The 14,068-nt window shown below is 36.4% G+C and overlaps 3 protein-coding genes across 4 annotated transcripts; 1 reads left to right on the plus strand and 2 right to left on the minus strand.

Annotated features, from left to right (window-relative positions):
* LOC114530586 (glucose-repressible alcohol dehydrogenase transcriptional effector-like) lies at positions 1 to 2,891 on the minus strand. Its single transcript, XM_028552166.1, has 5 exons — positions 2,525 to 2,891; positions 1,645 to 1,954; positions 1,173 to 1,441; positions 993 to 1,085; positions 1 to 554 (listed from the first exon to the last, which is right to left on the minus strand). Exons 1-5 carry the CDS (start codon positions 2,858 to 2,860, stop codon positions 315 to 317), a joined length of 1,248 nt encoding a protein of 415 aa, XP_028407967.1. The 5' UTR covers positions 2,861 to 2,891; the 3' UTR covers positions 1 to 314.
* A 602-nt stretch (positions 2,892 to 3,493) lies between these two features.
* On the minus strand, positions 3,494 to 8,506 carry LOC114530509 (cysteine-rich with EGF-like domain protein 2-B). Of its 2 annotated transcripts, XM_028552065.1 has the most exons (14): positions 8,053 to 8,499; positions 7,871 to 7,953; positions 7,307 to 7,355; positions 7,122 to 7,177; positions 6,935 to 6,981; positions 6,734 to 6,772; positions 6,561 to 6,610; positions 5,784 to 5,910; positions 5,521 to 5,622; positions 5,351 to 5,431; positions 5,129 to 5,230; positions 4,855 to 5,034; positions 4,358 to 4,483; positions 3,494 to 3,752 (listed from the first exon to the last, which is right to left on the minus strand). In XM_028552065.1, the coding sequence occupies exons 2-14, from the start codon at positions 7,948 to 7,950 to the stop codon at positions 3,553 to 3,555; spliced, it is 1,239 nt and encodes a 412-aa protein (XP_028407866.1). In that variant the 5' UTR covers positions 7,951 to 7,953; positions 8,053 to 8,499; the 3' UTR covers positions 3,494 to 3,552. The 2 variants fall into 2 exon arrangements, with proteins under 2 accessions (XP_028407866.1, XP_028407865.1); XM_028552064.1 differs by lacking the exon at positions 3,494 to 3,752 and having other exon boundaries at positions 3,763 to 4,483; positions 8,053 to 8,506.
* Positions 8,507 to 8,767: 261 nt separating this feature from the next.
* LOC114530508 (endoplasmin-like) lies at positions 8,768 to 14,045 on the plus strand. The gene is given in 13 exon segments (XM_028552062.1): positions 8,768 to 8,943; positions 9,664 to 9,935; positions 10,025 to 10,267; positions 10,340 to 10,545; positions 10,705 to 11,014; positions 11,163 to 11,279; positions 11,365 to 11,741; positions 12,012 to 12,183; positions 12,360 to 12,742; positions 12,995 to 13,013; positions 13,015 to 13,158; positions 13,266 to 13,544; positions 13,667 to 14,045. Coding segments are annotated over 13 exon segments (2,607 nt in total). The 5' UTR covers positions 8,768 to 8,891; the 3' UTR covers positions 13,700 to 14,045.
* Positions 14,046 to 14,068: the final 23 nt, after the last annotated feature.

Below are 14,068 nucleotides of genomic sequence, written 5' to 3' on the forward strand. Positions count from 1 at the left end.
AGCATATTTCATTCAAAACTCTATTTAAATTCGTTTCTATAAATATTCCTAAATTAAAAAAACACAGTTGAAGTCAACTTTGCGAATCATCTTGATTTGATATAAATATCGTGAAGTCCTGATATGGCTGATCATTTATTCCCAAATACATGACATGCATACAATCTTTTTGCCGTTGGGACTTGAGGTGCATTCTGGTGAGATACAATAGCTCCTAACTTCTATAAATGGTTTTGACAGGTGATCTTATTCTGATCGAACAAACTGTTTTTTCTTGTTTGTTTTGTCCAGTTTGTCTTCTTGACGCAACTGGCTCACGAGTCCTTGAAGCCAAAGCAAGCTTTCATGGACAAATGGTCACTTGGAAAATATTTGTTAGGACAAGCTACAAGAGATTTTATAACTTCTTCCTTGACATGGGGTAATACAGCATTCACACTAAGCGTACTCGAAGAATACCAGATGTAATCCAACGTTCCTTTCATCACCTTGAATCCATATACCTCCGGAAATTCCGTGTTGATTTGATAGTGGGTTAGAGGCGGCTCGTGACCCTTATGAAATAAAGTATAATTATACACAAATATGGCCTCATTCTCTAAGGTTTTAAAATATGAAATAAACATGAATGAAAGGCACTTCTTCTTAGAACGTGTTCTGGGCGGGAAAAGTCCGAAAACGTCGGCAGAGTTGCAAAAAGAGTTCAACCTTCCTCCGGTAGGATTTCAAGTTTTGAAAACCTTCCCCAAAATGACATTACATCACTGAATCGAGTGGCAACCAGTATAAAGAAATATTTGGTTTTTTGGTACATGCATGTGGTCAATTAGATTGTTCAACTTTGAACCTTCCTCACAAGCCTCATTCAAAGCAAACCTTCCTCCGCGTACCCGCAGCTTTTTTGCAACTCAGAACGTCGGCCGTACGGGCACCAATTTTAGCCATGCCGTGCCAATAAAATGAGTGTAGTGTAAATGGGGCTGTATACTCACAAGCACAGTTTTGTAAGAACTCTTGATATCTTTCAGGGGATGGGAAAGATACTTTTTTCCTTCTTTTAAAATGAAGGTTTCTTCTTCTCTTATCTAAAATTGAACATATAAAGTGACCCCAAGAGCGTTTCGTTAGGGCAAAATACAGTAAGAAAAACCACAGTGTGATTACATATGCACCTTGTCCTTGGTTCTTTCAACAACCTGTGGATATTTGTATCGATTTCCATTCAATTTTTGCAGTCCTTCTTTGGTGACATTTCCAGTTGAGATTATATCATACAGCGGGAAATATGGATAGGTGTTGAAATCGCCACTAACAATCCATGCAACAGGTCCATTTTTTTGAAGTGAGGTGGTGAACTCATGTAGTTGTCTCAAAAATAACGAGATCTGCAACGCTTGCATATCTGGTTCTTTCCACATGCCAAACATAGAGTGGAGGTTAGCTGAGGAAATAAGAAAATGAATACAACTTGGAAAAAAAGCAACAAAAAAGATGGAATGAAGAACAGTGCAAGAAAATTATGAAGAGAAAAGATAAAAAGAATAGAAATTAGTTTGAAATTGAATGGATTTACTTAGTTTAGCATAAAATACAGTGAATTAGAATGAGACAGAAGAAGCTGATTTCAATCCCCTTAAACTGTACCTATTACAATTGGCTTTCCAGTCTTTACTTGGGTAAGATGAGAAAATAGGACCACCCTTTGATTACGTGAATTTTTATCTTTGAACAAGTTGAGATCAAATAACTTTGACAGTAAATCATTAAAGTGATAACCAACACTCTTTTCCATCTGAAACTTTTTTGTATTATAAAATGTTGCAAGGCCATGCCCACTATAATGGGATTGGTGAACACCTTCAAACCCTGATTGATCAAGTTCTTCTTCAAGTACGGCAAAATATGACTCATCAACTTCTTGCATATTAATGATGTCTGGTTTGAGCCATTGAAGCTGTGAAAAATTTTATGACAGTGTTATTTTCATTGTTATGTAAATAACTTTATTATTAGAATGCATGAATAAGAGCTATTCCAGTGGTCCAGGCTATCCACAGGAAGCCTGCTAACAGGCGCTCATGCTGTAGTATATATAATATGTATTCTGTTTCATATATATAATACTTATACTATGGCATGCACATCTGTAGGCTATCCAGTATTGGTATTGTGAATGAGGATAACCATTGTTTTCTAGAAGGACAGGAATTGTACAGACTGAAATAAATTGGACACAAATAATTAATGTGAAGTGAAAAGCCAATTTGTATGAATATCAATGAATATCAGAATATGAGAAACAATAATTACACTACATTCAATAGAAGCGGACAAATTGGGATGATGCATAATATAAACTTATAGTCTAATAGCTCAGGAAGTTATTTGCCAGGTTGGAAATGGTGAGGGGTTTTGCAAGCATTTCTGGTTAGTTATAAATATATAAATTATATAATATCACATATTAAATATCGACGTGGAAAGTTAAGTGCGTCACCTGACGTGGACGACTTCAGGAATGTACCTCTTTCATAAGCTGTTTGTGTCTTGGTGCTGTTTTAGGATTTGGCTCCTTTAATTTCTCCGCTATTGGAAGTGGCAAATACGCACCTGCGTTTCTCTTAATAGGACCATCCGCTAAAATGTTATAAGATACCAAACAAAATTCGTCCTGAGAACCTTGGATGCGTTTTAAAATTCGTCGAAAGACTGGTTGAATTGTTTCCATATTTTCATCGTAATTTCGCACTTTGCGCAGTAAAAGTAGAAGAACAAGAATGAAAACGAATAATAAAACAAGTCTTCCCTTGTTATTTAAATTTGAAAAAATAGAAAATAGTCTCGACTTTCCAGCGGCCATCTTGGAAAAACAGCGAACGGATCACGAATCAACAGATCAGAACCCGGAAAGGAACGGAAATCAATGAGTTCACACAGGGCGCTTATATATAGGGCGGCGCCAGGGCGCTTATATATATATATAAGCGCCCTGAGTTCACAGGGGGAAATATGCGCGCAATGTAAAACTGTAAAAGGCTCATTTGGCTACTCATTTGGAAGTGACTTTTTCTGTCTCACAATCATCATTAAAAAGCACTTCAAAGCAGCGTTCACCGTACAATGGCTTAATTATTCATTTTTCTTTGAAACGTTTAGTTGAGTATTTTGTGATGTCAAAAGTTTTACGGCTAAGGACGATTTCCGCAGAGAAATGGTTCAATAACGAAATATTTGCGCATTATCTTTTGAGTCTTAAGTTCATCTTGACTGTTTAGAATTCAAAAGAAGATATGCAAATATTTCGCTTGCGAACCGTCTCTGCAGATGCGCGCAACGATGATTTTCCTATTCATTGATAAATGTAATAACCTACGACTAAGTTTGTGTGAATTTCGTCGTTTCAAGGGAAAACCTCGTAGAGAACAAAGGGGTATAGCTCAGGTGACTGTAACTAATTAGGAACGATTCAAGAATAACTGTAAGTCTGTAATATAATAAAGATTTATTCAAACTTTCTACACTGTTTATAAATAATTGTCAATTATAAAATTTTCATAGTTCCGCATGCATTGCTTCATTTAAGTCCGCCTCATCATCCGCATCATCATCGCTATCGCCATCGTTCCTTACGTCATTATCATCTTTCACGTCATCATCTACGTCGCCGTCATCCTCCTCTACGTCATCCTCCTCTACGTCATCTTCCTCGTCATCCTTCGCGAGGTCATCACTCTCTTTTTCAGGCTGCTCTTCTGAAATATCAAAGATTTGACAATGTCTTAGATTTTGAGCACATATTTGCCCCTACTTGAGAAAAAATTGCGATGAAAAATCAGTCGTTTCACAAAAAAAATTTACATCGAAAGTTCAAATCACAATCGGTTTTTGGAAAAATGCTCAACATTATCCATATTTAACAAGTTGCGAATGATGACGTCACGAAGCATACATGGCAGTCAGCGTAAATTTAATAGTTTAATAATAAAAGTTGCTCGAACTTCTGTTCATATTTACATTACATACAATTAAAAAACATCTCAGTGTAACGAGGGCTTGCCTGTTGACAGACTTATTTAAATAATCTAAATATTAATCTCTAAACTCATTTACTCGTTAGCATCTTTATACCTAGTTCTAATACCAAACAAAACACCTAAATACAAGATAACCAAACTAATAACGCCAATAGCGCTGCGTTGGGAAAAAGCCAAAACTAACAACGCAAAGAAGACGGCGTAGAGTAAAGAACCGACTTTTAAATGCCATTCTTGTATATATTTTCCTTCTTCAACCTCTTCTAAAAGCTTTTCGTTCTCATCTTTTGTCGTTTTAGAATTTCCCTTTTTCTTCTTTTTACCTTTAACGCACTTTCCTTTATTCCTTGTAAATCCGGAGTCGCACTTGCAGGAATAAAATCCTGCCATGTTCTTGCAATGCTCATTTTCACCCGGACACAATTTCGTGTTTTTACATTCATCTACATCTGTTGGAAAAAAATCCGTGTGACATAAAGCTGTAGTAAATCAATCCAGCATAATAAAAAGCATTAAACAGCATTTTTCTCATACACTGCTTTGTTTAAAAGCCAGTTCGTTCAGACAGTTCGTCGTATTTAAAAAAATATCACTGACAATTTAAAATGCTAACAAAGCGTTACTTCGTTTACAATACGACCAGAAATCAACTTGAAACTAAGGCCTAATAAATACACGTGCATTGTTTTAAGCCTACAATGAAACTATTCTGATAAAAAAATAATGGTACTCTAACGAAAACTTCATCAGATTAATTTTTAAATCATTATTAGTTCAAAACAACATGAAACGAACTGAGGTATCAGATCGTCTTCTTTACCTTCGCATCCTTTGTCGGTTAATTCAAAACCAGAGTTACAAGCTGAACATTTTTCTGTACCAGGGCCCGCGCATTGTGAACACGCTTTATCGCACTCAAGACAAGCATAAGAGCCAGGGTTATTACTGCAATATTTTCCATCTTCACAAGTGACTTTACCATCAGAGCACTCATCGTCGTCTAACGAAAACGAAACACAAATATGAAAATGATGATTAGGAAAAATTAAAATCTTAAGAAATATCATCTTGATAAAAAATCGGTGATTTTTTACCTTTACATCCTTCGTTTTCAATCATGGTATAACCCGTTTTACATGCTAAACAGGCTTTGTTTCCAGGACCAGTACAATTCTCCTCACATGACTTATCGCATTCTGTGCGAAATATATATATAATGATAATCATTTATCGTAACTTTTATAGTAACTTTGTTATTTTTAAAATGATCCAATTCAATTTTATGCCGCATTTTATCTTTAACGTTTAGAACTCACCCTCGCATTTATAACTACCAGGTGTATTGACACAATAGTTGCTAGACGCGCATACATCGCCTGAAGAGCATTCATCTTTATCTAAAACAGCCCGAAAAATTGAAAGTCACAAGTTGACCAATATACAGTGCATTCTAACTCCAGTTCTACAATAAGGTCAATGTTGATACCTGTACAACCGTGCTCTTCGGATTCTTCCCATCCATCTTTGCAACCCTCGCAATCTTTCGGTGAACCACCATGACATCCTCCGTCACATGACTCGTGACATTCTGAAAGTATTATATTCGTCATTTCAAAAGTGAAGGTGAAGGGCTGTGAAGCTACCGCCGTACCGGCTCAACTCAAGATGACAATTAAACCACAATTAGAGGTTTAGAGTTTCATCAAATTTCATCATTCTCAACAGCCCCATTTTCGTTGCAAAACCTACCGAGACAACTGAGCTCAGTGGTGTTATTTTTATCTTGATAATATTCTTCATCACATTCATTGCACGACTTGGCCGCGTATCCATCATCACAATCACATTCACCTGTCCCCGTTCTTGTACCATCGCCCTGTAAAAATAGGACAAAATTAAAAGAATATTGTTTACTGTATGTATGGAGAATTGACCTTATCTTTGCACTGATGCTCTAACAGAACGACTTACTAACTCCATAAAAATGTGTTCTAGAAATGGTGTGTACAGTATAAATTTTTCAGACCAAATAAGATGAAAAGGAACTTATTGATTGCCTTCAGCCAAAAATCAACACTGCCAAAAATCAACACTGCAAAACTTTGAGATTTTGCATGTCACAACCCCACAAAGTTCTATTTAACAATTAGACAACGAGTCCGAGTTGTCTATGAGCGAATAGTCAACGAAGGCGAAGCCTGAGTTGACTATCCGCTCATAGGCAACGAAGGCGAGTTGTCTAATTGTTTTAGTATACACCCTGTACCTAGATATATTAATTTCGAGAAAATAATCGATACACCGCAAAATTACACCGAAAAATAATTTAATTAATGCAATTTTATACGGTCGCGCGAGCGAATTTTTCCCAAACGTGCACTATCACGAATAGACGATGGTTGAGTAGCCAATCAGAATGTAGGATTTGTAATAGACAATAGTCGGGTGTATACTAATACCTGATAGTAGCGGTTCGAAAAATTTTGGAGATTTTAAGGCTATATAGTGAAATATGCCCCACTTTACCTCGCATTTTCCATGTTTTGAACATGGTGTTTCTGATCCACCTGGACATTCTGTTGGTAAAAGAAAGAAATTTACTTGTTAAATAGGTTTTGTTTAAGAAGTGAAGGTGCAAACAGAGAAGTAATTATCAAGCAAATAATCAAAATATTGTGATGTAAATACATCAATCTGACCTTCACAATTGGTGCCAAATTTACCACTTGGACAACAAACTAAAAAATATTTGTTTTCATGATAAACCATAGAAACATTTGTAAATATCGTATGTAAATATGTAACTCTTTAAGATCCAGCCTATTGATGTGTTGTTATTCTAAATCTTTCTTTTATATTTCCTCAATGTTTTTCATTTTTCATTTTCATTCTTTTCTTACCTCTTATAGTGTCAATACATAACCAAGTTTCTAACTCTTTTTCCTTTCTAAAGACAAAATGTTAAATCATCATAAAAGAAACACAAACATATTCCAGTTATTTTTCATGGAAAGTTGGATTTTTTATCCTTTATATATATCTGTGAATCAGGCTTATAACGAATGTCCCAATGCAACTTCAACTTACTGTTTGAACCACCATGTCTCTAAATCTTCCTCGTGCTCTTCCACCATTGAATGACACTACATAAAAAAATTGGTGTGAGAAATGGTGTATTTGTATACGTGCCTACGGTGTTTATATATATTCTAGAAATCTTAAGGAAAAAATAAATATATAGGCATTTTGTAAACAGCTGATTTATAACTTACCTCGGTAGACGAACAGAGATTTTCCATGATATCAACTAGCCTTGTTTCACTGTATAATATTGTAAAATGCTAAAAATTTGATTTTGAGCGTATATAACCATTTTTACACAAAACAGTCAACTTGTTATCATACATTAATTTTACCTGACATAAATTAACCTATGTTTCTATGAACAAAAAACACTTAAATAAGTCAATGCTTAACATCATGTTTTTACAGAAAATCACTTTTAAGGCAGGGTCAATGAGATGTGACCTTGCCATTTAGCATTATTAATTATTATCAGGATTTCCCATTCTACTAATGTAAGGTGACATCCGGCCAACCTGGATGAAATCGAGGGGGATTTAGATAAACACTATGGAGTTTGTATATTTACAAGCCGGATCTTTGCAGCTGTCCTGTCCTGCCATGTGGATTCATATATTATAACAGCAGCCCACCATAGCTACTCATTTGTACTGAAGTTCATTGACTTCATTCATTTCATTCAACCACTTCACCCATAATATAAAACAACTCAATAAACGTTTATTTTTTATTTTAATCATTCTTCATCTTACCTGTCAGCCCAACTACCCAGTCGCCTCTCTTCCCAATCTGTATTTCCACCGCCAAAGTTATGCCCTGATGTCCTATCCATCCCCTTGGAAAAAACGAAAACATATTTCCATTCAATCTAGGATTCTCACACCTGAAAAATTTAATTTTCGAAAATTCGTCTAGAAAAAATTTACGTACGTACCTCCTTAAATTTTTTAACTATTTCTCTACATGTTTCACATTTCTCCTTTGCACAAAACGAGGTAGATAACACCAAATAAGAAATACAAAAACTACATACATCTTTACTTTACTAGATGACACGCGTCTGCTGAAAAATTCTACAGGAAGTGAATGTTCGCTTCCAGAATTCACAAACTCTACGCCACGATTTTTTCTCAAATATGAACAATTCACTTGGTCATAAGTATATTCTTTTCATGCAAACGAAATCGCGGTACAAACAGCGGATCATTTTCAAGTATAAATTTTGAATTTTAGTGTAAAAACTAAAAAACGCCGCCAAGTCACCCGCAACCATAGAGAGGAAGCTACCTTGACATAAGAACCGGAACACGAAAGGAGAAACTACATGTTTCACTAATTTCAAAACTTTATAACTTCTTATAAACTTCAAATTTGAACTACTTTTTTTTGTTTAAATTAATCATTATATATTTCATTCATCTTTTAAATAATTAACAGCATAATATTGCCTGTAAAGCAAAGTTGTCTTACAGTTTTGGTTTAAATATATCACACAAACTTGATTATGTATAAATTCTCTCAATTGTTTAAAGGCAGCTGTATCGACGTGGTAAGTTTCCACCGCTTCGGATTAATTCGACCAATCGAATCTTTCCACGTCCATCACGTGGTCATTATAAACCAATCACAAGTGGCCACGAGCGGGACCTTCTCTCGTGTTGAACACCGGTTGGAAACTTTTTCCATGTGCTTTTTACAAATTATAAACCATTCAATTTAACTGTTTGCGCAGAGTGGGTCTGTAAGGCAAGGGCCTTCTACATTGGTTCCAATATGAACAAATTATTTTATTTTCTTGGGATTTTTGTCATCTTACTATTGACATGTGAGTATAAATGGTTTTACAAAACTTGAACTGTTAATAAAAGTAAGCGGAAGTTGTTTTATCACAACTACTGAACTAGTGAACTACTAATTTGCGCATTTTGCGAAAATTTGCCTTGGTATATCGGTGAAAAAAATGCATTGAGTTCAGAATTTTAATCTAACTTGCAGCTTAGAGCGTCAGTACTTCAATAGCGGTAAATATCATATAAGAAGTTTTTAGCTGCCAAGATTGTGGTGCATCTGCAGGCGATTTTGTAGTACGTCAATGTACAAATTTTATAATTGAATCGAGCAATATTCATAGCGTGATATTTACGAAATAGTTGAATTACAATGTCAATTTTTGCATATCTATTCATGATATTTTTGATATAATGCTAGAGATTGCTAAACATGGCTTTATGCTTGTATTAAACAGGTATTGACTGAAGGCCTTTTGTGTATTGAGCTTGTTAAATCATATTTTTGTGCAGCTGTCGTAAAAATGCACCACGATCCTTGTCTGATTATTCACTGAAAATGATGGTTATAAATAAATAGTTCTTAACTATACAAATACATGATGATAGTGTGAAAATGAAAATGAAACTTGATGATACATTCGGTTTCAAAATTGTCAAATCCCAAGATCTCTTATGGAAAAGCCTAAGGCTACTGCTACCATTTGCCACCCAGTATTCACCATGATTCTGAAATAGAATATCCAACCTATATATAGCTCAGTGCCATGGTGATGAAGAGGCAAAGGAAACAGATGAGATGAAAGAACCAGAATCAGAACCTATTGTAGAAGATGACATTGGTAAGAGTCGTGATGGATCAAAGACTGATGATGAAGCAGTACAACGAGAGGAAGAAGCTATCAAGTTAGATGGTTTGAATGTTGCCCAGATGAAGGAATTGCGAGACAAAGCTGAGAAGCATGCCTTCCAAGCTGAAGTCAGTCGTATGATGAAGTTAATCATTAATTCACTGTATCGAAACAAAGAGGTTGGTATGAAAAGTATGATATATTAATTTTTAAGGCCATTTTTGTTTGAAAAAATAAAATTTTTCACATAATTTGTTTCTGAACCTAGATCTTCCTCAGAGAATTGATCTCAAATGCATCCGATGCCTTGGACAAGATCCGTTTCCTCTCACTAACGGACAAATCGGCTTTGGCAGCAACAGAGGAAATGTCAATTAAAATCAAAGCAGACAAAGACAACAATGTCTTGCATGTGACAGACACTGGTATTGGAATGACCAAGGAGGAACTGGTGAAGAATCTTGGTACCATTGCAAAATCTGGGACAAGCGAATTTTTGTCTAAGTTACAGGTTTGTTTCCTGCTTATGTAATGAGGCCGTACTTGAAGTTCACATTTAAAAAAATCTTAACCTGTTTTATAGGACTCCCAAGATGACAGTGTTAGATCAAGTGATCTGATTGGCCAGTTTGGTGTTGGATTTTACTCCTCCTTCCTTGTTGCTGACCGTGTGATTGTGACAAGCAAACATAATGATGATAAACAATATGTCTGGGAATCAGATGCTGTGTCATTCAGCGTGACTGAAGATCCTCGTGGTGACACCCTCAAGAGAGGTACTACAATCAGGTAAACTATGTTCCATTGTTTTCTTTGGTACAAAGAAATGAAAGGTAAATGTTTAAGAGAGGTAAAATTTTGAGCACCTTGCTATACAGAGCGAAATGGTTTGGTACAGAATAAGAGGAGTAATGATCAAACTTATAAAATGTATAACTCTAATTTCAGCCTGCACTTGAAGGAAGAAGCTCGAGATTTCCTTGAACCAGAAACAATCAAAGACTTGGTGAGGAAGTACAGTCAATTTATCAACTTCAACATTTACCTTTGGACCAGTAAGACTGAGACAGTTGAGGAGCCCATTGAAGAAGAAGCTGAGCCAGAGAAGAAAGATGAAAGTGAGGAAGAAAAGAAAGATGAGGAGAAGAAAGAAGATGAGAAGGATGAGGATAAAAAAGATGAAGAAAAAAAAGAGGATGAAGATGTGGAAGTTGAAGATGCTGAGGAAGAGAAAGACAAGAAACCAAAAACAAAGAAAGTATGTGGAAAGATGACCTACATGTTATTGTCACTATTGTAATTTTGTTTGCAAGATTGGCCCTACAAGTTGCACATAGCTAAATAAGCTTTGCTCGGCTTTGATACAGAAATTGCCATTTGAACTAATTCCCAGTTCTCCACTGCAGGTTGAGAAGACCATTTGGGACTGGGAACTAATGAATGATACCAAACCAATCTGGTTGCGTAAACCCAAAGAAGTGAATGATGAGGATTACAATAACTTCTATAAATCTTTCAGCAAGGTAAGCTGGGCTTTAATGTATTCTTATTACTTCGTCATTTCCGACAATTGTTTGTACATACTTTAATGTTTCTTAAACATTGCAGGATAGTGATGATCCACTGGCAAAGGTCCACTTTGTTGCTGAGGGTGAAGTCACATTCCGTTCCATTCTCTTTGTACCAAAGACATCTCCTGGCTCTATGTTTAATGACTATGGAAAGCATACAGACCACATCAAGCTGTATGTAAGACGTGTATTCATCACTGACGATTTCCAAGAAATGATGCCAAAATATCTAGGATTTGTCAAAGGCGTTGTTGATTCCGACGATCTCCCGTTGAACGTTTCTCGCGAAACTCTTCAACAACACAAACTGTTGAAAGTTATCCGCAAAAAGTTGGTGAGAAAGGTTCTGGATATGTTCAAGAAAATCGCAAAGGAAGACTACATTGAGAAGTTCTGGAAGGAATACAGTACTAAGTAAGTGATGTAAAAAAAGCCTGATGTGGTATTTACATCTTACGGTTGTTCAATTTTTGAGACTCGTTGTCCATCATTATCTTTCTTGTACTTACTTTGTGGACTTCAATCTCCGTCTTGTTTCACTCCATCCAAAGTTTTATATCAGTGATTGCTTCTTGTCCGATCTTGCTCCCATCTCTTTCTCTGCCATCTACTATGCTTGTCATGGCATTCGGCATTATCCTCGTTTCTGATTTTCATTTAATCGGGTGCCTTTCTTAATTTCAGCATCAAGCTGGGTGTCATTGAAGATCATTCCAACCGCACACGCTTGGCAAAGTTGCTTCGTTTCCAGAGTTCTAACAACAAGAGTGACTACACAAGTTTACCTGAGTATGTTGAGCGAATGAAGGAGAAACAAGACGTGATCTATTTCATGGCGGGAAGCTCAAGAGATGAGGTACTGCAAAGATGTCCACACAATAGCGCCTTTGCCTTAGCCACACGGAAGAACATTGAATGATGAAATCGCCTTGTGATGTCGTTAACCCGCAAAGCTTTGCTAACAGTTTTCTTTACATCCAAGAAAGCAGGAGTCGATTATTACTAATTGTTTTCTTAAAATTTTTTAATTAGGTTGAGAAATCACCTTTCGTTGAACGTCTTTTGAGAAAGGGCTATGAAGTGCTGTACCTTGTGGAACCGGTCGATGAATACTGCATACAAAGTCTTCCTGAGTTCGAAGGCAAAAAGTTCCAGAATGTGGCAAAGGAAGGTCTAAATATTGAACAATCGGAGAAGGCCAAAAAGAAATTCGAGGAATTAGAGAAGACGTACGAACCACTCCTGAAATGGTTGAAGGACGATGGATTGAAAGACCAGATCGAGAAGGCCACTCTGTCACAACGCTTGACTGATTCTCCTATGGCTTTAGTAGCCAGCAGTTATGGATGGTCTGGTAACATGGAGCGTATCATGAGATCTCAGGCTTATGCCAAGGCCAAGGATCCTAGTCAAGAGTAAGTTTAGACTGTACCTTTCTACCAATTAGGAATACGGTGGTGTATTGTGGTGTATCTTTCATCTTGGTTTTCTTATGAAATCTATGTACACAGAAACAGTATACATTTAATCTCCTAGAAAGAGTAGAAGAGTACGAGTACTGTATTTCCTATCAATGTTTGAACACCTACTGCTTTAGGGAAATAACCTTTCAGCTGGTAGATCTCAGATTCCTCAGAGATTGAAACAAATTGATTTTCTGTTTTCAGTTATTATGCTAATCAAAAGAAAGACATTGGAAGTTAACCCTCGTCATCCATTGATCAAGAAACTGCTGGACTTGGTTGAGAAGGACTCTGCAGACCAGTCAGCTAAAGACTTGTCACGATTGTTGTTCGAAACTGCTAATATGCGATCTGGCTATCAACTTAAGGTAAGAACCTTCATTGTAGATGCTTGTTTTTGCATTTCGGTTTCTACGGAACTCTAAATGTAAATGTTAAACGGCAAAACTTACCGTTTGTTTCAATGCCATTTTAGGATTCTTCAGATTTTGCCTCGCGCATAGAGCGCATGCTCAAATTGAGCATGCAGATGGACCCGGATGCAAAACCAGAAGTTGAAGAAGAGGAAGAGGAAGATAAGGAAAAAGAAGGGGAAGCAGAGGAAGCAGAACCAGAGGAGGCAGATGGTGAAAGTGAAGAGGAAGCTGAAGAAGCAAAGGAAGAAGTAAAAGAAGATGAAGAAAAAGTGGATGCACAGGCAGAAACAGAACAAAAAGAAGACGGAAGCACCACTGAGGATGAAACCGTAGATGAGGTAATTCGAAATGAATGTACTCAGGTTATGGACATGCCGTCAGTAATTCCCTACGTCTGTAATATAACGTCTTTCCTCCTTTTCGAAAATCTTCTCATTGAATTGATTCTTTTAAATTTTAGGCTGTTCCTGCCGAACCAAGGACTGAATTGTAAAGCACACCAACAACGCGTGGACGTTAGGATTTAAGCACCGAATATAAAGACATAAAAATATTTAAATTATTTTCAGGACGTTATCCTGTCGACGTGATCGCGACCGCGCGACGTGAACACGAAAAATTCCATGAAGCGTTACTTCTATGCTGCGGTATTTAGTGACAAGATTGCGCAGTTTTGTGAATCATTTCTGAAGCCTGTCCATACAAGTACAAATCCACAAATTCGACTTTGCTCTATATTGGTATGAATCAGGTGGAAGAATGTTGTATTTTAAGGAAACCTTTCTTTGCTAGGCAGATAAATTTCCATTCACCCAAATGTTTGTTCATAACTAAATTTGGTGTTACAAATTTGTAATAAAAA

This window comes from Dendronephthya gigantea, unplaced genomic scaffold, assembly GCF_004324835.1.
Source record: "Dendronephthya gigantea isolate DGI-Jeju-01 unplaced genomic scaffold, DenGig_1.0 000064F, whole genome shotgun sequence".
Classification (NCBI taxonomy): Eukaryota; Metazoa; Cnidaria; class Anthozoa; order Malacalcyonacea; family Nephtheidae; genus Dendronephthya; species Dendronephthya gigantea.